The sequence below is a fragment of the Parus major genome, chromosome 11 (assembly GCF_001522545.3).
Source record: "Parus major isolate Abel chromosome 11, Parus_major1.1, whole genome shotgun sequence".
Classification (NCBI taxonomy): domain Eukaryota; kingdom Metazoa; phylum Chordata; class Aves; order Passeriformes; family Paridae; genus Parus; species Parus major.
Genome location: NC_031780.1, coordinates 16,540,568 through 16,564,290, shown reverse-complemented (window position 1 = coordinate 16,564,290; position 23,723 = coordinate 16,540,568). Strand labels below are relative to the sequence as shown.

General features: G+C 42.3%; 1 protein-coding gene across 5 annotated transcripts in view; it reads left to right on the top strand.

Annotated features, from left to right (window-relative positions):
• Positions 1-92: 92 nt before the first annotated feature.
• The window catches only part of ADAMTS18 (ADAM metallopeptidase with thrombospondin type 1 motif 18), a 76,936-nt gene continuing 53,305 nt past the window's right edge, over positions 93-23,723 (top strand). For 3 of the 5 annotated variants that reach the window (XR_001523774.1, XM_015640185.1, XM_015640186.1), the window contains exons 1-3: positions 93-194; positions 328-406; positions 2,289-2,605. Coding sequence is in view for 3 of the 5 variants with exons in the window: in XM_015640185.1 (XP_015495671.1) it covers positions 93-194; positions 328-406; positions 2,289-2,605 (498 nt within the window). In the remaining 2 variants the exon portion in view is untranslated. Of the gene's footprint in view, positions 199-325; positions 407-2,288; positions 2,606-23,723 lie in introns of those variants that run through there. The other 2 variants (XM_015640187.1, XM_015640190.2) reach the window with 2 other exon arrangements.

Sequence of the window (23,723 nt, the reverse complement as noted above, 5' to 3'; positions counted from 1 at the left end):
CCGCTCCCCGCGCTCCGCCGCAGCGGGGCAGCGCCCAGGTGACCATGCGGGCTCCGGGGAGCAGGTAGCACCCGCCAGGGCCGCGGCGGAACATGGACTGGCTCCTGCTGGCCGGCTGGACTTTACCTGCTGCGATCCTCGGCGGCAGCTCCATGCAATTCCAGACTCTCCCGTGGCTCGGAAGCGCTGTAAAGGCAGGTCGAGAGCACTTTCTTTTGCGGTCGCCTAGTGTACTTTCGTACCAGGTTACTGCAGTTTCTGGTGCCTTGTCAAGGAAATCTCGCCCAATACTCCTTCTCTCTCTCTCTTATTTTTTTTCTCTTGCAGACCCTTCAGCTGTGTTGCCTCTGTTGCATGTCTCATGCAGCGACTTTAACCGGTGACAGCATCAGTGAATTGACTCACGGTTTGTATAGCTCTTTCTGTGTATGTGAACGTTTGCATGTATGCTTTATTTATTTGTTTGTTTGTTTACTTGTCTTGGAGTGAATATTTAGAGGAAAGTAGTCACGCTTTTTGGGGAGCATTAAGTGCAAGCAGGCTGGCTACTGCGGGATGGTGAGCCCTGGGCAGGGATTAATTTGTTAAACCCTGTGTGCTGCAGCTGAAAGGAACAATATGTAGCAGCAAAGCGAATGAATGAGATGGTTAATGCATCCGCCTTTCCATGTGCGCTTAGAAAGATGAATGCGTGTGTAGCCACAACAGCAAAGCCTCATGTGTCTGTTGTGGAAGCAGTGAGACAAAAGTAATGAAAAGGTTCGTGTGGGAGAGCAGGAGGAGCTGTGCAATGCAGGCTAAGGGGGGAAAAAATCCTGGAGAGAAAGGGCTTGTGTGAGTGGGAGCTCAGGAGCCGTTTGTTCCCAGGTTGGAGTGACTAACACGTAGATGCTGATGACTTTGGGACTTTTGAAGTGCAGGATATGCTTTGTATTGTGTGTGAGTAGAAACACAGTACAACAGAGAACCACAGCAGGGTGCAGAAAGGAAAGCCCTCTTGCACCCTCTGCTCTGCTCACTGGGGGATTCCCTCTCTCCAGCAGCTGCTTGCATTTTTTGGCCACCAGCCTGCTTAGCGTCCTCAGCTTCTGCCGTTGATTAACACCACTCGAGGAAAGTGAAAGCTCCTGATGTATTGTTTCCACTGTCTGAGGAAAAGCGACCTATCAGTGGTCACGTTTTCAGCCTAATGTGTGTCCAATAAAGTCTATTCAGGCAAAGAGATTGATCGAGACTATTTGTAACATCTGTTACAACACAGGAAGGAGGGAAGGGGTTTTCTTCATTTTTAATCGTGTTATTTCAGTTTAGGAAGAGAAATTAATTGTCAAGTGCATGGACATCTCCAAGTATCCACAGAGAAACACAGCTCACAAATTAAATGGGGTTGGGAAGCAGTTTTTTCAGCGTAATTACTTAGGCTACCAGGAATAGATGCAAAGATCATAGTTCAGGAAATAGCCAAAACTCAGACCCTGGTTCCAGGACACAGGTAATCCCTGCATGGCTAGGTCAACACCAGTGGTAATGCACTGCAAGTGAGGCACCTGCTTGTACAGCCAGCTGAATTATGGCCTCTTTCCCCCTTCCCCCACGCCCTTTTTTAGGTGATTCTGAGTAGATCTAAGTGTTCTCCTCAAAAACAGTTTTCTAAATTTTTTGCATGTTTTAGTCAAAACAATAAACTCCTTTGACATGCAATTAGTAATGGCTGAGTAAAGGTTATGAGGTAGGATGTAATCTCTTTCTGCTGGAGGTCAGGTACAATTTGAAACCCAGTCTAATCAAGTCACTACAAAGAGATGAGGTCTTACTCAGTTAAGGCATTAATAAATTAATCCTTTAATCCATTTGAACAAGTGGTACATTTCTGCAAAGTCTCAGTCATGAGAGATACCCTACAGTGATACAAAACTTGCTGCATTTTTGGGGAAGAGCCTCTCAAACCAGAGCAGCTTTCACATTTGACAGCAATTAATACAGGGGGAGGGGAAAATCTACAGATCTGCTGGTGATGACAAATGTCTTCAGAGGAGCAGTTGTGGGAATGTTCACAGCTATGCTAGTTAGTCTGTGCCTCTCAGTGGGGCAGAAAGGAAACAAACACAGAGCCTGTGTGACTTACGGGGGTGAATCCGAGACAGCGCTCACTGAGGCTGCAGAGCCCGCAGGCCAGCCCCAAAGCGAGGGGATGCTCCATGCCACAGGGAATGCCTGTGATACCCTGACAGAGTGATAGCCTTGTTTGTGGGATGCCAGAGCTGATGGGCAACTCTTTATCGTTACAGATTATGTGTTTGTGACACCTGTCAGAGTGGATGCCAGCGGAACGTACATTTCACATGATGTTTTGCACAGTACTAGGAGAAAGAGATCAACTCAGAGTTCAAAGAGTTCCTTGCACTACAAATTTTCAGCATTTGGACAGGAACTTCACTTAGAGCTTAAACCTTCGACCATTTTAAGCAACAGTTTTATTGTCCAGGTACTCGGGAAAGATGGAGTGTCAAATTCTCAGGAACATGAAATTGAGCAGTGTTTCTACCAGGGATTTATAAGGAATGATAGCACCTCTTCAGTAGCAATATCTACGTGTGTAGGCTTGGTAAGTGTCTATTTAAAACAAATCATTAAAAGTATTTTCAAATGTGGAATAGTAGCTGAAGGAATGTAGTTCATATAACATTCAGGACACCATACACCCTTTTCTGATTTTTCTAGTATCACTAGTTGTTATTATATTTAACGGAAGAGATTTTGTTATAGCAAATGAACTGCATCAAAACCTTTGTATTTTTTGGTGACAGTCTTTCAGGTAAAAAAAACCAGAAGACTGGCTGGTAGTCCTAGCAATTATCCCATAGCAATTTGTTACAGTTTGTGATAGTTTATACATCTCTGCTCACTCTAAAGTAAAAGTTCTTCCTGCCTTTGTGAACTGTGATGAATAAAGGAAAAAATCAATCCAGAAGCTTGTGAAAAAAAAAATATTTTATCTAGGTTTGTCAACTACTTTAAGGAAGGGTGAATTTCCTAGCTTGGCAGGAGTTATGAACAAATTTCCCTTTGTTTCCTTTGATAATTCAAGCCTTATTTGAGTTTACAAGTCTTGATCAGTTGATCTCTTATGAGTGTATTAAATATTATCATTGTGTATTTTCCATTTATGGCTGTCAGCCAAGTTCACGAAAAATCATTATTCACAGGTGATTTTTTCAAAATACGTTTGACAGTGCTCATTGCCTGCAGAGAAGGCTTTCCTGATGTAATTTAGGAGAATCATCTACAAAATTAAGAGTTAAGGATGTTTTTTAGGCTTAATCCCCCCTTGCACTTGGAAAGCAGTCTGCTGTGGCTGCAGAGGAAGGCAGTGACATTGAGTGGGAAGTGTATGAAGTCATCTGTGTGCTCTGTGGTTGACTGAAGGTCCAGAGGATATGTTGGGTCACCCTCTAGAACTCTGTTTTGCAAAGGTACTTGTCTCTGAGGGCTGTTAAGCTGTGTGACAGGACCAAAGAAGGAGCACTTGAGACAGCCAGTGTTTCCTTTGAAACTGGAATCAGTGACTTGAGAAGCCTGTTCATTAGGAAGGGCTGTTGATAACTGCTTGAAGTGGTCTGGCTTATATTTTGAATGCTGTACCTGTTTTTTTTTTTACTTTTTTTTTTTTTTTTTTTAACCTCATCAAATTAGAGGAGTCTTAACAGTTCATTTGAACAGTAGCAAATGTGAGTTTGGAGCAGGTGCCAGGAGCTGGGTTGAAGGTTTCTTTTGCTTTTAAAGTTGTATTTGTGATGCTAAACTGTTAATATCAAATGTGCTTAGTTGTTTTCGTGGAAGCCTCATGTTCACAACTGCTACCTTTTTATCAGATTTACTCAGAAAAATACCCTGTTTTCACTTGCTGCAGTGTTTTGTCTTTTTGTTACGGGAAGTGCTCGACCTACACACAGCAGGTACAGTTTGAGAGATCTCCCCTCTTTGGCCACATTTTGGGTTTTTTAACATGCTTTCTGAGCTAAGCGAAGTTGGGCTTGTCAAGTCTTGTCTGGAGAAGGAAGGTTCAAGCCTGCCTCAGGTCACAGAGGAACAGAACGTGGTGATCTTAACTGAGAGTGAAATGGATCTTTTACCACTGTCTCGACACAGAGGTTGTTATGACTGCTAAGCTTCACTTAGAAAAGATCCAGGAACTGATCAAAAGAGAATAAATATTGTGGTATGAACAAACTTATTATGGAATTATGGAAGTACCTAGTTTATCAACAAATAGAATCTCTTTTTAAAATTAATTTCAAGGTTCAATAGGTTTTGCCTTCAACTGTTGTTTTAAACTGGCAAATGAAGTAAATCTTTACTTACAATGATCTCCTGTAGGTTAGGTACCCCAAAGTATTATTGTTCCTTTCTCTCCCTGCCCATCCATTAATTTCAGTACACCTAATGAATCTCAGGCAAATTACCAACAGGATTCTTTCAGTTTACAAGGCTGCCCTCTTAAAGATGTCGTCAGCTGTCTGTAATGACACCCACGTCACTTTTCACTGGGATCCAAATTCAGTAATCATATGTTAAGTCTGGACGCTGTGCTCTGATCAAGAGAACCTTGTGAATAGCTTCTATATCCTTTTTCACCAACTACTTTTGTCACTTGGTTGCCCTTCTTTCCTATTTGCTTTGTTCACTGCAATTAAACCGAAAGTGGTGTTTCTTCTCTATGGTTGGTAGCACTAATCTTTCCATTGTTCCTTTCATTAGCAATAGCTTCTCTACAATAAAGCTGCAGTGACCCATTCTTTCAAGCCTGGAACACCACAATGTGATTTGGAAGCAATTGCATTTCAATAGACTACGAGGACTCTTTGATCTAATTTTTTGGATGACCTAGAGTATTCAGTCATTCAGCTGTCTGTTATCTGCCAGTGCCTGCAGAGGAGACTTTGGGGAGAGTCTATATGAAATGGTTTGTTAGGCAGGGTGACCTTAACTTAACACTGGAAAGGAGCAAGAATTTGTTGCTTTGGTCTAGATCTGTTAAGAGATGTGTGTATATTATGTTTTAATGGCTTAGTTGACAGGAAGGCCCCACGTTTTTATGCTGATTTGTTGATTTGAGACCAAATGTTTCCATCAGTCAACACAATTTTCTTGGTGTGTCAGAAGGCAGAGCTGGATCTTTATCTGAACAAGTCTCTAATACAGCAAGTGAGCATTTCAGGAGAATGTGCACAAGTTTACTGTGAGTACTGCCCCTTTTCATCATCAAGTCTTTCAGCTTTCAACTGGAAACTTGCCTTTTTCTGTCTTCTGCCCTTTTTCTATTTCAGTCAGCATCCTTTGCTTGCTAAAGCATCTGTTATACAGCAAAAAACCAGTGCTTTTACTTGTTTGGTAAATAAAAACTCTCTTCTGGACCTTCTATGGAGAACATGATACATTCCTTCCACAGAAGCTGCAATAATTTTTTCACGTATTTTTTTAATGCATTCTCACTCCCAGCGATAATTTTTACTCTTACATCTTTGGGCAATGAGTTTATGCTAGTAAATGCAAAGCTAGTTTCTCTCTTTATCATCATCTTAATGTCAATCCCAAATAGAAAGTAATGTGATTTTTTTTTACTTTTCTTCACTGATTTTCATTATTGATTTAATCAATAATGGATCTCGTTGTGTTATTCCTGCATGACTTCTTGGAGTTTCCTTCAATGCCTTGTGCTCTCCCAGTTGGTATATCCAGGCTACTGGTTTGTCTTGCTGCTTCATCCTCTGTTTACATTCTCCAATTCAAACTGTTCCTTCACATTGAACCTTTTTTTTCCCCAAAATCCTGATTTGAGCTAATTCTTATTTAGTCTAATTGTATTATGACTATTATTTAGCAATTTATTATTACTTATAATTGCCTTTAGCTAGCTCATTGGGAGGCAGACTATGCCAAATACACAGACTACTGTGTTTTTTCAGGTTTTTCTGAATGAGATGATGCTGGCCACTGTTAGAATAAGAAATTGTTTTTTTAAGACCTACTCAGTATGGTTGTGTAATGCCTACCTCTTTCCCCCTTTCCCATTCTCACCCATTTTGTGCTATTTAATCTGCATTAAAAATAAGATCCATTGTAAGTTCACCATCTTTAACTCCACTTCCATGATGACATTTACTGCTGCCTTCCTAGCCTGTACCACTGTGTTGTTTGCCTCTCTTTATAGGCCAGTTTTTGTCTTCTTTCTGTCTCCTTACCTTAGGTTTGTGTACAGAATCTCCTGTATAAAGTGAGTTGTTTGCAGTCACACAGTAAATCAGGACAGAATACAAGAGAACCTCAGAGGTCTCTGGTTGTATTATAGAGACATTCTCAAAAGTAATTTATAACTGTGCTTTTGGAAGCAGAAGTCACATTCCCCTTGTGAACATGAACTCTGGCAAAGTCAAACAAGTTTATAATCCAGTACACAACACAGGAATTGTTGTTGGCCCTAATGAATGAGGGGTTTGTTATGCAGCATTTGTGGGGTACAGGAGACAGGTGAAGGGTCTAGAGCAAGTACTCTTGCCCAGAGGAGAGAACTGTTTATCCACCATGAGGAGCTCTCTTGCCATTCCATTACAGACAGGATTTGTGTGTATTCTAGGTCAGAAAAAGCAAGTTCAGTTCAGTGGAACAGTCCAGGTCCTTTAAAACTATGGACACATATGATAAAACACAATTTTATCAACCAGGCCACGTTTAGCCCTGGCACAGAGGCCTGAGAGGCTGCACCTGCTCACACCAGAGGTGGGTTTGGCCATTCTCTCCCTTTGATTTATGTACCTCATTTAGAAGGAGTGGTGCCCTCCTCTGGTTTTGGTGAGATGTGGTTGAATCTGTCATTATAAGGAGCCTCTTGTCTCAAGTTGTGTTATGTTTATTAGTGTCTAGTCAAAGGAAGATAAAGGGGAGGGAGGGATGACTCATGTTACACTCGTTGAGCTGTCAGAGTATTCTAGACAAGAAGGGTTATAGATGTAGCACTGAGAGATAAACAGGAGATGTATTAATTCTCTGCAGGGTATGTGTCTGAGGGGCAGGGCTTTGCTCAAAGTATCAAAGAAGCCACAAAATTAAATCTTCTTGATGCAGTCTGACCACCTAAGAGGCAGGCAGGCCAGGCAGCTCAGTACCCACTCTTTGTAGTCATTTAATTGCACCTGGTATTAGGCTTATTTAACTTGGTGCTAACAGCAGCCTCCTGTTCCTAGAGCTCACACTTTTAAGTCCAGTTAAGTATGTTGAGACAAATCCCAAGGTTCTTAAGCAGACAAGCTGCCATCAAACTCGGTGAGCCAGACTGCTGGTGAGAGTACAGAATAATTGCTGGCTGCAGTGAGAGTCCTTTAGAAATCTACAGCTGTAAAAATACAACAAAATTTGGCCCAGTGGGACCTTGAGGAGAAGCTAAGTAAAGAGCTGCTGATTTTTATCATTCATAAAGGTGTTTTTAGTCCGCCAGAAGCCAGTACACAAATCCTGTATTTTCTGACATTGTACCAGCACAACATGAACAGCATCTTGCATGGGAGTTCTGTGATTTTCTTTGTATTCATGCACCATTGCATCTCCATCCTTTATTAAACACCAGCTGTGTTTTATAACACAGTTATAACAGGATCATCCTTTTGTCCACTGTTTTGGTGAACATTTTCCCATTATTATTCCATTACTCCATAATATGCTAAATATGAATATAAGAAAAGTCTCCACAGGAAAATGAGATGACAATGGGAAATAGTCATATTCTCAAGGATACTTTAGGTTGTACTAGAAAAATACAAGGCAGTGATTCTGGGCTCAGCATTGCCCTGACTGGTGATGAATTGTGTGATTAGGTTATTGATCAACCTTCTCCCTATCTGTCTGATCAGCTTTCTGTTTAACTCTGCCTTCAGCTCTGCAAGACAAAGGCAGTGTTATCCCAGGTGTTTTGGCACTACTGATTCCTGATAGGTAAGAAGTGGAATTAAAGAAGATTAGTGATGAGAAAGAATCTGCTTCTGCTTGGCAGAAAAAGTAATAAGTTGCATTTCTTCCTGGTTTTATGTTAAGTACACAGAATGTACGTAGGGGAAGCTGAGCACAGTGGGCTGTGGCTGCAAGACTGTTCTTGAGTGCCCACAGGAGCTGCTTCTCTCTCACTTGTGCCTGCTCTGTCATTGCTCAGTTGGCAGCAATGAAATAGTTCATTGGTGTATTTCCAACCAAACTTCAGGCTGCTGTGGGCACCCCTGCTTGAACCATTGGAGTGGTTGTCCAGAAACAGGGACTATCCCTTTGTACAGAGCTAGTTCTTGTTAAGCAGGAATCTTACCATCACTTCCAAAGGAATCAGTAGTCACTGTCTGTGCTTGAAACATCAGTGTTTTTCTTGCTGTGGCAAAGCCCTTCCACTAAACCCAGTTCCCACAGTTTGCCTAGTCCATTAGAGAGGAGCCTACAGACAAATGCCCTCGTGAGGGTCAGGAGTGGATGACCTGCCTGCACAGACGTGACCCCTTCATAACAGGATGTCTTTGATGTCGTGAGGATTTTTATTTTCAGCGCCACTATTTTCATGTGGGCTGCACCATCTCTGCTGCCGAGAGGCAGTGTGTTCCCTTCTGCACAGCTGGGAACTGCTGCACATCACAAATAGCTCTTTTTAGAGGCAGATTTCAATAACTAATAGCAACTTTTAGTCACTAATTAACCTAAACAGGGCTTTATTTGTGTCTTTCCCCTTTTCTTCCTCTACATGGGAAGTGTTTGAGGGGGATACCAGGTTGGCAGACCTGCTGTGTAAAGGCTTTTGTTTACCCAAAACACAATGACAGTCCATGAAACTGGAGCTCAAGTCCAGCTCAAGCAGCCCACTCCTGGACATTTGCACCTGACACACGGCAGAGGAGTGGGAAGCACAGAAATGTCTTGGTTGTTCCCTGGCTTCCACACAATTCACTTAATTTGAGCAAATGGTGCTATCAAAACTGTTCTTAAACATTGCTTTTTCCTCAAGCTCATTCTCTCCTTGCCCTGTGCAGAGCCAGAGCCCTGATCACAATGGAACTTTGATGTGATGTAGGCTGCTCAGTAGAACTTCTCTGGATGGTCACTGGCAGTTCTGTCACCAGCTCAAGTCCCTCAAATGCTTTGGCTCCTCAAATTTTTGTTTGTTATGGTACTGTGTTTAAGCCCACAAGATATTTATGGTAATGTGTTCTAGTTTGCAGCTTCTTAGGGATGGGTTTGTCTTTGTGATGTAGAGCAGGTTCTTGACCCTTTGAAGGAGAGGATCACTGGGGCTGCTGTCTTGTACTGCAACAGGAGGGAAGACTGGAGGTCTAAAGACCTGTGGTTTGGAAATTTGCAGTGCATGGATCAAGATAAAAGCTGTAGCTATGCTAGACAAAGGTATCCAGGCTGGTGATGCCCATGATATATCTCTGTCAATTCCTCAAGAGCATTTCAGAGCTATTTTGCATCTGATTTCATTCTCCCCTGAGCATTAGCACCGTTGTTGACTTACAGAGATAGAGCTTGCTAGGAATTTCCTAGAAAATACCTGCTTTCCAGGAGTTCTGTGTGCCTCACTTTGTCATGGTCTTCTCCCAGTGAGCTGGCAGGAGAGGGGTTAAGCTTAATTATCTCCCCAGTGAGCTTTAACAGCTGAAATCCAGACTTCAATTTTATTTTTTTTTTCTAAGAAACACTCATTTTGTGTTAGGAAGGCTTTGACTAGCCCTTAAGTGTTATCTGAATTGAATTTTAATGGATAATTCCATTGCAAACAAGGTTTTCTTCTGTCTTTTTGATCATGTCACTGGGAGCAGAAATGTTGGTTCTTTCTTGCCTTTTCTTATCCCATTTTAATCCCAATTCTGTTGCTGCAGGTCTACCATAAATTACTGTATGCTAAAGGAATTTCCTATTGATTTGCTGTGACAGTGATTTGACCAGCTATGTGAATAGCTGATGGAAGCAGAACTTATCTTGGGTTCAGACAGTGGAGCATTGACTAAAGCTCTGAGGTAAACATTTACAGAAGAAACCTGAAATCATAATGCCTTGCAGCTCAGCACAATTTACAAACATGTATTAATTAAGCTTCAGTGCTGGCTTTGCTCTGTGTTAGATGAGAACAACATCCTGGCACACAATGGGTTGACATCAGTAACCTTTTATTGTTTATCATGCTCGGAAGTCACCAAGAATGAGGGTGAAGAAATGTCAAATAATCAGGTCAGATGCAAGTGAATGAGTCTTGATGGTTGAAGCTTGGTACCGTGGGAACCATTATTGTCCAGAGTAATTTCTGGAACATGCAAGTTAATTTCTTTTTTCACAATGTTAGTCCATAAGCTGGGGAAATCTGCAAACAATTTATACAGTCAGATGAAAACCCTTTTCCTGAACCTCATATGTGGCTGCCCAGCTAGTGTCTGCCAAAAAAGGGTAAAAGACAAAAGTTGGATGACAAAGATAATGGGTCTTGAAGTTATTCCTACTGCAGTAACAGGGCCCAGCACAAACCTGGTTAAGAGAAGGGGAAGCTGAGGCAATAAAGTGATGTTTGCTTGCAGAGACAATGGGGTGTTGCCTTTTCACTCCCCTGGGCATTCACATTTCAGGCTGCCCCACTCTGTACACAGCACACTTGGGCTTTATTCTTTCAGGGCTGGATTCTTGCTGTTCACAGTGGGATCACTTGAATGCTTGTGCCTGCCTGCCTAATATATGTTAATTGAAGGACTTTTGTGTCTCAACATCTTTATTAATATTAATGGAATGAGAATTTTAATGGACCTATACAAAATATGCTTGACCTAGCTTGAGCCCTCACTTTTGTTTTTACACTGCAGCACAGTGTGGCTTCTGACTAATTTAAGAACGTAATATTATATTCTGTGGCAGAGTACACAAACTAATGAAACATGGATTACTCTTCAGACCTGCAGTTCCCTTGCCATGAGATACGGAATTTATATAACACCAGAATGTAATTAGTTCTTTTTAAATCATGAAATTATAAACATGTTTTCTTTTTCTTTGTCCGAATTACTGCACTTCAGTGAAAAGATTTTAAAAATAATTCTTTCTTGACCAGGCCTGTCTTATGCAACACACTCATTTTGTGTTTTTAGGAAGGAGTCATCAAAACAGTGGGCCTTAAAATTAGGCTAGATTAAACTCAATAAATATTTCAGATTAATATTGCTGTAAAAGTGTAAGCTGGTCATGGTGAGGAATAGGTGTAAATGTAGTAATGCAGCATCAGACAAGAAAGCTTAAACTTCTCTAAAAATGTGAACACACAGTGTAATTTCTTGTGAACACTTGACAGGAAGTTATGATACTTGTTTTGCTAGATGCAAATATAAATTAAATGTTAAAATAACAATCTTGGGCTAGGGCAGAGATGGCTTTTGTTTTGCAGTCCACTGTGGATGGTTGTGGCATATACAAGAAAAAATCCTTCTGTCGCATTTGCACTTTTTTGTTGCTTTTTCTGGTAAAGAATAACTCCTTGTAGTCTGCTCTACATTTCATTGTTTGTAATGAACACCTCTGCAAGCCCTGTGGAGACCAGTCTGCCACAACAGGAGCTCCAGGCTCGCTCTGTCAGCTGCTTCTCCTCATGCTGGAAGCTGTGCTGGAGGCCATATGGATGTTATTCTGCAGTACTGACATCACTTACTGCTGGTGGGATTGTTATCCTACCCCAAGCAGCAAAAGCTTGAGTAAAGGTGCAGAAAAAAGGAATTTCCAGGCTGAGACAGCAGTGAGCTGCTGATGTCTGCTGATTCCTGCAGCCCAGTATTGTCACTCTCCTTGGCAGGTGTTTGCTGGTTGATGGGCTTCATATAAAGCTTCTTGTGGTGAGTAAAAAGCTTTCTGCTGATTGCTTTTGATCTGAACCTGGCCTTGGGAAGTGTCTTTTATTCCTTCCTACATCATCTTGGCCCTTGAGTCAGTAGTCACACCACTTTTTTGGGATACACTGCTGCAATTTCTTTGGTTTAGAAAGATACTTTAAAAACGGGAGGCACCACTGGCTCATTGAGGAAGTGAAATGTGTCTGTTGCTTCTGGCAGACCCCAAAATGCCTGTTGGACATAATCCAGGCTGGTGCTGTACAATGAGAGTTCACTGGATCAGAGTTAGATGGAAGCAAACAGAGTGCTGAAGGGCAAACCCTGTGTGCAGGCTGAGCCTTGCTGTTCACATGGACTGCTCAGACCAGAACAGCCAGGAGTGTGACATGGCAGGAGTTCAGGCAGGTTCTAGGAGTCAGCTGCTGCTCCCAAGTGCTTGGCATGTAGTGCCTGCAGTTGCCAGATGGGTTTTGTGCCCTGGTGCCAAGTGGTTGTCATTCCACTCTGCTGCTGGAGCATCCTGACAGTGAAGGAGTAAAGGAAGAGCAGTGGCCACCAAAAAATGCAAAGCCATGAGTAAATGTAAAGAGGTTATTTGGTGTAACCCAAATCCAGTCCTCATAAGGTCAAGTCTTGTGATGGGGATAAAAGAGGACAGTACCTTTTGAGGCCTGTTGTCCTTGTTAGAACATAGACTTGGCAATTTTTGAGTTGTGAAAATGTGCAGGAATATTACCAAATGTCACAACAGAACACCTGTAGGGGATAAGACCTTATTCATCTGCTCATGATAGGAGAGCTGAGTAATTGCAGAGAGGGGAGCATTTACAGAAATGGTTAATTGACTCCTGTGTTTACCAGAGAGAGCTGGGTGGTCACTTGAGCTGCCTGAGGCACAGAGCCCTGCAGGTCTCACATAATGAAGACCATGCGTGATCCCAGGGTGCAGGTGGTGCTGTGAGCATCAGGATAATGCTGTGGTGACAAAAGCTTGTGTTTTCCATCAGTGGGACAGATAAAATACCAAGGAAAGGACCATTTGTACCAGCAGCTGAATCAGAGAGGGCTGATATATTCTCATATATTACCAGTTAAAGCTAGGAACAAACATGTGCCAGCCTGTGGTCTTGGCCTCTGAGTACTGCACTGGTTCTGTTTACAGGTTCTCAGCTTTTGGGTTACAGTTCCATCAGAAGCTTATTTTTGTTACAATTTCCCAAGCATTTCTTAAAAATTAGCTTTCTGGTGCACGGAACAGCACCACAACACTAATTTAGTTGCAAATAGCTCGAGGGCTAAGGGAATAGTATATTTTTTTGTTGTGGCTGTTCACATGATTTATTTAGTCATTTGAAAGACTACAGTTTGGGAAAGTCAGGAACCCACTCTAATGTGAGAAACAAACCAGAAGGAAATGTTTTTTATCCAGAATGAAGGTCTGTCTTCTGCAAACCAGCATTTGTGCACAGCCAAGGTTGCTCTGCCTCCACAGCCCTACTCCTGTGTTAGGATTAGCAGAAGATGGGGAGTATTTCCAATTGGGAAATCACCATCAGCCTGCTCAGACTGGTGCCCATATGCTCCAAAATACCCCATGGATACTCCACATCCTTTAATGACAGCTCAGCCTTTGCACTTAATTGTCAGTAAAGAGTATTTTGTATATTGCTACATACCTTTCTATAACAGTGCACTGAATTGGTGCCTATTCTTTATTAAATCTTTATTTTGCAAAGGACAGTGCAATTCAGTGTCCACTGTATCTGAAATATGAATGCATTTGTTTTTCTATAAAGGTGCCCATGGCAATGCTGTTTGTGGCTGTAGTGTCCTTTGCTGTTAAATAACTTGTTCAATCATTATTATGATGTAAAGCCACACTGTTGTGCTTGTTTCAGGAAAGGAATTGTATTTTAAAGAGGAGGTTGTTGTAGTTTGCCTTTAATTTTTGTAGTAAGTGGAGGGTATAGTTTTATTGCAAAAATTTATAATGTGGAGGATGTACGTGAATGTGTCTCACATGACTTCCTTTATTATTTGTTAAAATATGCTAAAGGAGTAAGTACCTGTAAATTTGTAAAGTGTTTTATAAAATTTATTTTCTGTAGAAAACAAAACCAATTTTATTTCAACTCAGTGAATTTTGTAAGAATTAGTATAAATAATCTGAAAAACTATGTTCAGTGTCCTATTTTAGCCTTTTTGAGGGGCTCAGTGGAGGTATATACAGAGAAGCCCTGGAGAGGGATGATCAAATGTGAAATCGTGGGCTGAAACTATTCTGACAGGATGGGGAGTGTAGCTCAAACCCTCTCTTATCTTGCCAGTGCTCTTGTGTGTGCTGCCTCTCCCCAGCAAGATGCCTGACTGATTCACAGCAACTGATGGGCAGTTTAAAATTACAAAGCTTTCGGTTTCCTTGTTCCTAACAGATAAAGAGGGTGGGCATTTCCTGATTATATGGTATACACTCAAAATATTTAAGTTCCCCACGGTTCTATTTGTGCCTAATTTACTTCCCTAGCACATTAACACTGCTGGTTTTCTGCAGAGGGGAGGAGTGTGTGCTGTGACATGCTGTGAAGAGAGGAAATGTTTCACAAGAGCTCCTTCTGGCTTTTCCTCTGTTTGCCTTACCACCTGGAAAGAAGAAAAGGTGGAGGGGACTGACTGATGATCCAGATGGATTGCAGGAACAGTCACTGCTGTGGTCAGATGTGTTAAGCTGGGGAAATTCACACTGGGAGGTGGCAGGACTGCACTTGAGCTCCTGAAGCACATGGAGCCTCCACTAGGAAGGCGTGCAGGCATGAAGAGTGCTGAGCTACCATCAGCCAGTGACCTTGGGCCAGGCTGTGTCCCTTCACAGGCCACTGAGCAGACAGATTATTTTGGGGAAATGTTGGGGATGTGCCAGTGTGAGGGATGGGGGTTGAGGACAGGCTCCAGCAGAGCAGATACCATCTGAATATAATAAATCAGAGGTGTTGTGCAGGGCACACGGAGCTTCAGAGAGACTTGGAGTGGGAGGACCACATTTATCACTTTCCACGTTCACTTTCTTCCCTAGTTCTTGCCTGTAAAAGCAGACAAATTATCTCCTGTTTATGGGAGGTGGGTGCTTTGATGTACAGATATTTCCACTCATGTGGTACTTCTGAGCAGAGTGTCCCAGTTCCTGGGTTCAAGGGGCAAGAGCAGCTGAGCTGGGCAGCACTTCTGTCCCTGCTGTGCAGCCAGCTCAGGTGCTGTGGTGCCAGGATGGAGCAGGGAGTGGGAGCTGCATTGGAGACTGCAGTGTCTGTGGCTCTCACACACTCCCCTGATGTCCCAGAGCCTCTGTGACCCTGGCAGCACATTCCTCTTGCAGTTTTTTTCTTAACCTGTGCTTAACCTGACCTTTGCTTAACCTACTGTTCAGTAGATTCATTGCAGAAACAAGGTCGGGCTGCTTCGGAAATTTTGCCTCCTAAATCTTGTGCTAATGCAATGTTTTTTTTTACTATCCCTTTATAACTTTGCAGCATGCTGAGCTGTCAACAAATATCTCCCTTGTCTTCACTGCATCTTTATTTCAGTCAGAAAGCCTGTAGTGTTTAACATAGTGGCAACATCTGTTCAATAGATATCGGGTTATCTTGGACCAATTTAATATAAGGAGTTTCTCATAGAATAAAAAGTTGCTTTCAGACATTACATTACCTTTTCCACTTAAATTTTTCTGTTTCCTGAGATCTCAGAGAACATCACAGGGTTGCTTTGAGCTTTGATCCACAGACTATACTTTTGAGAGCCTGGTATGTAAGGTATTGTGCTGAAAACACTCTACAGATGCTTTTGTGCAGAAATGCTGTTCACTTGCATGAAAACCCTGGCAAATGATGTTTGCTGACGTAACACATAATTGAACAGCTTTCTTTAATGAGAAGACACAAGTAAAGGCTCCCATGCTGTCTTTTTCCCACTGTTTTTGTAACACTCATCCCTGCTGAACAGTTGTGTAATTCAGATGCTTGTACTGAAGTCTGGTGATGGCAAAATCAGTGTAACCTTTCATGAGCAGTTTAGTTCTGCAGGGCTATTCAGGGGTACAAGGCAAGCATGGGGCTGAATGCCTGGAGCCCACTGGTTAACACCAGATGCTGCCCAGGTGTGTTGGGCTCTGACCTTGGCACAGACAGCGTGTCAGGGGGTGTAAACTGATGCACTGGCTTGAAAACTGGATTTGCTTCACCTTACCACAGCCTGGACCAGTAATAAGGTAATATTTCTGTCCCCATTTAAAGACAGTTGTGGCATTATGTTCTATTTTATACCAAACCAGTACCTCTTTGTGGTGGGTTTTGTGTGTCGTCACAGTTATTTTAACTACAGAGATCTAGAAAACAGTACTGAAAATTATTTCTCATTGAACTTTCATTTATAATATTATTAAAAACAGGAAATATGATTTGTCACAAGCACTGTAGCAAAGTTTTTCATTTACTCCAGCAGATCAGTTATAGCATGTTCACCCTTGGGCATCATTCCCTTAAAATAGAAGCTGAGGCTAATTTGTGGGAGAGGAGTGAATGAGTGCACAGCTTTACAGCAGGCCCAGGGTGGGTGTAGGAAGGCTGAGCAGTGCAGATTGGTGGCATTTGGCTACAAGCAGGAAAACAGATTGTCTGGACTCAGGGTATACTTGGCAGTGTAATACGGTGACGGCAGGTTTGGTGACTGTAAACAGGGCCTGCAAATATGAGGCTTTTTCATGCCGTGGAATCTACATGTAAGTTATTACATTTTTAGTAAATAACTATTTAAATGCCCATGTAAAGTAAGCTCTGCATGCTGGAGGTGTTTGTAGGATCATGGAAGTGTTACGTGGAGTTGCCATTGTGCAGGTTTTTAATGTTACAGAAAACTGAGAAAAGGATGAGGTCTTGTTTCAACTTTGTGGATTTCTGGGGTGCTGCTGCCTTGTGTTTTGGGTTAAATTGTGTGAATTACAGTCAGTGTATTGCTGTTTTCCCTCTTCTTGGTGGTGAGAAGAGTGTCAGACACACCTAAGGCTGCTGGTCTGCTTCCAAGAGATGACTGCAGCAAAGAGCAGAGGATGCTTCTTCCCTGCTCTGCCTTTCACAGAGGTGCCACCTGCTGAAATGGGGTACACAGGGGGGCTTGAGGGGGGGGCTGTGTGGTGTTTCATCCCCAGCTGGGTTTAACACCATCACACCACGTAACCCTTTCCCTACAGTTGTGTGCCAAGCAGCAAGCCTTGTAGCACAGGAGTTCCTGGTGATGAGCAAGGCTCCCAGCCCTTCCCAGCTGCCTGCTCTGTGTGTTTCTGGGCCAGTGCTGTTGCCCCTGTGAGTGGGGCTGCCTGGCAGGAGCGTGTCTGGGATGTGCTGAGGGCCAGGGCCATGTCTGGGTGTCTCTGAGCAGGGTGGCACACATCTGGCTGTGCTCTGATGCTGTGCTCAGCACAGCTCCTGGGTCACAGCTCTGGCTGAGCTCAGCTCCTGGAGGCTGAGGCTGCAGCTTTGAGCAGAGAAGGTGGAAGCACTTCAACAGAACAACTCAGCCTGGGTCAAATGTGAGCCTTCACGAGTCTCTCAGGAGCATTTTCTGCATTGATTAAGAAATCTTGCTTCTTAAACTGATAAATAAGGAGCAGAGAAGCTGAAATGCTGAGGAGCAGGGAGTTTAATCCAGATAACCCAGGCGCCAGCCTGACATTCTCACTCTTGGGCCATCTTTGCTTCTTGTTTTCCATTCCCTTAATGGCCTAAGCTCTTTTGTTCCACTCCCTTTCTCCTTCCCACGTAGATATTTCAACATATGGATGTGTCTGTGTATGTGGAATATCAGCAAAGCTGATACTTTGCTCCCTACAGAGTTCCTTGTGACCACTCTCTCATGTAACTAATCCATAGCAATGTATACTCCAACAAGGAAAATTAAAAGGTTGGGAACCACTGACCTAACTTCTTAGTAAGCAATACAGCTGGCAATCAGATGTAACCCGAGCTCCTCGTTATTGGAGCTGCCCAAGCTATTCATAGCAGAGCAAAATTGCTATGGGAATTGAGCTGGATTTATTTTGTTTGAATGCAAATTATCCCAGGTCAGACAGGCTCAGATCTTCTGCCCCCTCAAATTCATTTGCAGCAGCTCTGGCAGGGCAAAGCTCATATCTGGAGGATCTGCACTGGGGAAATGTGGGTATGGGTAGGGAACCACCAGATGTGGAGATCATTTGCTTGGGGCTTTGATGCAGTTGGGTGTAACTCATTGCAGCCCAGAGCCCTGACCAGAGTGGAGGTTCTGCCATCAGGTAGCTCTGAGTGGTGTCCCAGTGCTTGGCCAAGTGTCTCTCTCCATTGTCTGCAACCTCAACGAGGTGTCTTGTAAGGGAGAGGGAGGATTAAGCCTTGCCTAATTCTCATTTACAGTATGAAATGTGCTGAAGGGTCCAGCTGCCAAAGTCCCATCATCACAGGAAAAGCTATGTTTTCACTAAAAAAACTCCAACCCCACTCAACTTTGATTCTAGTATATGTGATTATAAAGGATAAAAAAAAGCCTCTTAAAAACTCAGCTGAAAATGGTTCAAGAAATAGAAAATAAAAACTCCTATTTTAGAGTTTTTAACTCTAAAGTTAAAAAGAAAATAAAACACTGAAGCCCTTTGTCATAATTTTTAGAAATTTCATAATTTATAGAGTTGTTTCCTGCAAGGCCTGATTCATGACTTTTAATGTTTGGAGTTGCCTGTCTGATAGGGAGGAATGTTGCTGATCAGAAACACTCAAGCAAGCATCTGTTAATGCTAAGTACCTATGGAAAAGGAATTTCCAAGTACTGATTTTATTTATATATCATTAGCTTTTTGGTTTTGTTTGTTTTTTTTTAAGCTGTTCATTTTCTTTGTCACTCTGCCCTAATCTTACTGGTTTTGCCTTTATTACCACTCTAGGAGCAGCAGCTTCATTAAGGAGGCATGCACTTCCCCCAGAATATTGGTACATCTGAACTCCAGCCCTGTAAAATTGAGTAGCTGTACACAAAGGGGGAGGAGAATCTTGCCAGAACATTTTCATTTCACCTAATCCTTTGAGCAGCAGGAATATTTCACAGGAAACACACCTTAGGGTGAAACACTGCCCTGTCTGGAGATCTGGGCATCTTGGAGGGACATTTCAGATATTTAAGAGGGATGTAAATGGTGGTTTTGTTTTGTGCTGTTACAGAGTGTGTCAGGACAGAGGGAGCTGCACTCCTGTGCTTTTGAAGGTTTCTGGAGATGAACCTGCTCTCACCTGGGGTTTCTCTGAAGCTGTGCACCTAGTTACATGGGATGGGAGCTCAGGGGACACACTAAGCTACTCTCTCAAATCAGTTTTTCTGTTATTCTTGAGGTACCCTAAGTAACTAATGAACTGTCAGCACATGACAAATAGTGGGCTGCCTCTTTTTAGGAAAAGTGAAGCATAAATGCACTCATTAAATAATCCTGCTGTTTCCTGTTTGCTTTGTGATGGATTTCAGAACTGTCATAACTAATAAAAGCTCTAGATTTTATCTTAGAGTTGAAGGGATTTGCTTAAACAGGCCATACCCAAGTGCTTGTACAGCTACCAAGGCTAAATTTGAGCTGTTGGTTTTAGCTAATTGCCTTCCAAAACCTTTATAGGGAGCCAAAGAGCCCTACTGATGGAATTGTAAATGAAGTGATCCTGACTGTAACTTGGTAAACCTCTGGCACTTCACTGAAGTATTATTGGTGTATAGTTAGTGTGGTTATGCTGTAGTTTGCATTAGTATTTTTCTTCTATTCATTTATCATGCCTAGTCCTGGGGTGGGTTTTGTTGGTTTTTTTTGCCTTTTTTTTTTTTAAGCCCAAAACATGAGAAATGAGTGAGCTCACGTACTGACAAGCAAGTATTTAATCTGTGGCAAAGCAATCAACTTTGTGTTAGCTCTAGAATATCTCATTACCCTGCAATAAATACCAATTTAATACATTTAAATACCAATGTGACTGGTTCAATTAGCCTAAGTTGGAGGAACAAATAAGAATATTTCCTTATTTGCCATATGCTGACAGGGGGTTGCATAAAGATGTTTGAAACAAGCTCAGTCAACTGCAGAAATACAAAGGCACTATTCAGAGATAACGCTGGCTTTGTTCATATAGGAATAATTAAATACATGCAATTTTGTTACCTTGTTTTAATTGCTGACTGTTCTGCATAGCACTTCTTTTGAGCAACCAAACAGAGTAGTCTTTCATGGCTAACTCAGACTGGCAATTTAAACCTTGTACCCTCCTTCTGTCAGATCGTCAGGTAATAAAATGCTGTATTGTTAAGAACCCTTAACATTTTACATTTGCAAGAAATCTATATTATGTTAGAAAATGGAATAATAGAGTTACTTTTCTGAGTCAGATTCTAATGAAAAGTGCTATCTGCTGACAATTTTCAAGTCAGAAAAGGCAACCAATGATTGTAATGCTTCTTTCATGATAAAAAATATTTTTGTGTGTATAAGGGCCATTAACTTAACCTAAACATTTGCTGTGGTACAGAGCCAGGTATTCCAGTCTGGTGAAAATCAGTAAAGGTCTGCTGAGGTTATTCTCATCAGCCAAGGACCCAGTCCCATAAAACATCACTTTGTATTTCCTTGATTCTGGGACCATCATCAGGAACTGCCCATTTACAGGCTTGATACTTTTTGGGAGGACGGGTGAATTTTTTTGGCAAACATAAAAGCTAGGGAAAAGTTTAGTTAGCTTAAATTCTCTCTTCCCTTCAGTGTGTTTGCATGCCTTTGTGCTGCCTGGTTTGGGATAGGATCAAAAATGAACATGCTCTGAGTTTTACTCGTGGGATTTCTGACTTCAATAATGTGTATTATTGGAAACCTCATGAGAGTCCATTCTCACTAGTTTCCCAGAACATTTTCTGTCCCAAATTGGTATGAAAGCACTCTGGAAATGCTTGCACAGACAATGTTCAGCTCAATGGGAGCTCCTGGGTGCTTAACACTCTGTAAAAGGCTGTCATTAATTTAACAATCTGTGTATGGATTTAGGGTCCAGACTTTTCACTTTTTGTTGGTGGATCGTGGATCGTGTCCCTGTCACGGTGACTCAAACTTGTTCCATTTACCCCGTGCTTCATTACCATGGGTGCAGTTGTGTAAGTGCCCTTCTCAGGGGGACACAAAGAGGCTAAGTGCCCCTCAGCCTTGTGGCTGCTGCTGTCCCCTCTGCAGCTACCTCCCAGAAAAGGGGCTGTGGGTCAGAGTGGAGAGGGAAGGAACTCCCTTAATTACCATGATTTACTGCCTTTGGCTTGGCTGTTTGCTCCTGATGCTTCCCGAGGGTAAAAATATCTTTCACCTCAGCAACACTTTCTGCAATTCAGCCCCTTTCTCCTTTCCAGATATGCTGCTTGTCATTTTTTTCTACCTAATTTCACATCTTAATTTGCTCATTTTGATTATATTTTCCAGAGCATTGACATTGTTGACCCTAACTCGAGAGGGGCTCAATAAGCCATCTCTCAAAAAGTCAGTCAGTGCTATCGGGTGTCTGCAGCTCCAGGTCAGGCTGTACTACCCTGCTGGCTATAATTCTTGGAAGTAGTTTTGCTTATGACTGTAGTAAGGTTATAGTCTCACATATTTTTCAGACTACCAACTTAACCCATCCCAAGAGGTGAGACTACTTCATTACACATTCCCTAAAGAAACAATCATTGGTTTAAACTGCTTACATGGTGCAGGATTGCTTTGAACAGCCTTGTGATGGTATTGGTTGAATACCCTTGGTCTGAAGGAAAGTGGAATTCATAAGATGAATGTTGGCAAACTTAACAGGACTTTATTCTTCCTGGCATTCCTTGGCGTGAGTGAGAAAATTATACATTTACCAGATTTTCAAGGCTTAACACAAAACCTGTTCTAAGCAGCTGGCACTTTCCCTGCTATCTTGGCAGAGTTTTGTCTCTGCTGGTGCTCAGGGACTGCCACCTCCTCACAGGTTTCTCTGTGGGGACATTTGAAATGTTTCTGAAGTCGCTGCTGCCGTGAACTCACTGTTCTGGAATGCTGTGGCCAGTATGGATGTTGTGCTGTGCTTCCCTCAGTAACCAGGCTCTGAGCAGACCTGTGGCTCCTGGGCTGGGCTGGCTTGCTCTGGTCTGTGTTCCAGGCAGGAATGGAGGGATGGTGGCAAATGTCAAGGTGGTTTCTGTACTTTGTGAGGGCACAGCCATGATCTACTCATAGAGCCCAAGGGAAAGGCCTCCCTCATCTCCCCTTGGTCTGGGTGGAGTCTGAGCAGAGGTTCAGGAGCTGTGGGGAAACCTCTGCCCTTCTAGCACATGCTGCTCTATGTTGGTGTCTAACAATTCACATCTACCCAATTCCAGAGACCAGTCTGGGCCAAAAGGCAGCTTCTGGCTCTTGTCAGGGAGCTCTAAGCTGTGTGAGCAGCTTTGTGTTCTCTGGGTCTCTGTGGTTCCATGTGGGAAATGGTCTGGCAGGCAGAACCCCAGGTGGGACAGCTGGAAGAGGGAAATGTCTCCTCCAGCAAGGGAAAGCTTTGGTGACAGAGCCTTTTGTGTTTCCTTTGTGTTGCTAAAGCACCAAAGACTTAAGAGAGCATCAGGGCAGGAAACAAGAGTTTGATGAAAATGAACTGTGGATAAGGTAATTTAATGAGTTTTCTCTCTGCAAAACGAATGAGAAAAGACTCCAATATATAACGTGAGATGGCTCCAACAACTGTGATGTGAATATTAGATTTCTAGGAATCTTTGGCTTCAGATGGTTTTAAATAACCAGCAACCATAGTTCATGGGTCATCTGCTTTCCTTAGTCTTTGTTTTTCAGGGAAGTTCTTAGTTTACATTTTTATGTGTTTTAAGTAGAACTAAAAACTGTACTTTGTCTCTGTACTTCAAGTTCTTTAATTTTTGTTGGGATGTGTTTAAATCAATGATTTGGGTTTTTTAGGATCTGGTCAATTGGGAAATAACAGAAGTCTTGGATCAGTGTCCACTGAAGTCTGTGGAAAGCTTTATGCCAATTTCAGTTGGCCTTTTGTCAAGTCTTTTAAAACTTTTCATGAATATTTGGAACTATTTTAATGGGTGTGAAATGACATTTAACTCTTCCTTTTTAGTGATTTTTCATCTTGAACACACTCACACCAACATAATGGTGTAGATTTCATTGATTTCTTTGGCCATTGTTTTACTTAAGACACAGTGGGTTTTTAACACCTTATTTTATGTATCTGCTCCTAACACTGAAAAAGGCATTCTGGGTATGAGTAGTATTCTTTAGGAAATATGTGCATGCTTTTTAGAACTTCATTTAGTTGAGATGCTCTTGTTCTTGTGCAAACTGTAATTTAACTTTACATCAGCCAGTATTGAGTAGTTATGTTCAGCAGAGACACTGCAGTTCAATTATTCATCTGTTTTAATTCTCAGTTTCATTTTGTTAGGCTTTTACCTCATTATTTGCATCTGGTTTCTGAAACTCCTCTAACTTAAATATGTATAAAGCTGTTGCTTTCAGTTTAATTAGCATGTAATGAAAGTGCCTTGTGTGCAAACAGAACCCACAGCCACGAGGCCTGTCTAGTCTGCAGTGAGGATTTGTCTGCTCCCTCAGCACTCAGCTTTGTTAAAGTATGGGAGAGAAGCAAAAGTTCTGCAAATCCTTCACTCAGTGTCACTGCTCTGCCTTTTATGGAGGGTCTGGTTTTTCTGGAGATGCTGAAACCCCAAAGTGAATTAGGTTTACAGGCTGGTAAGCTGCCAAAGCCT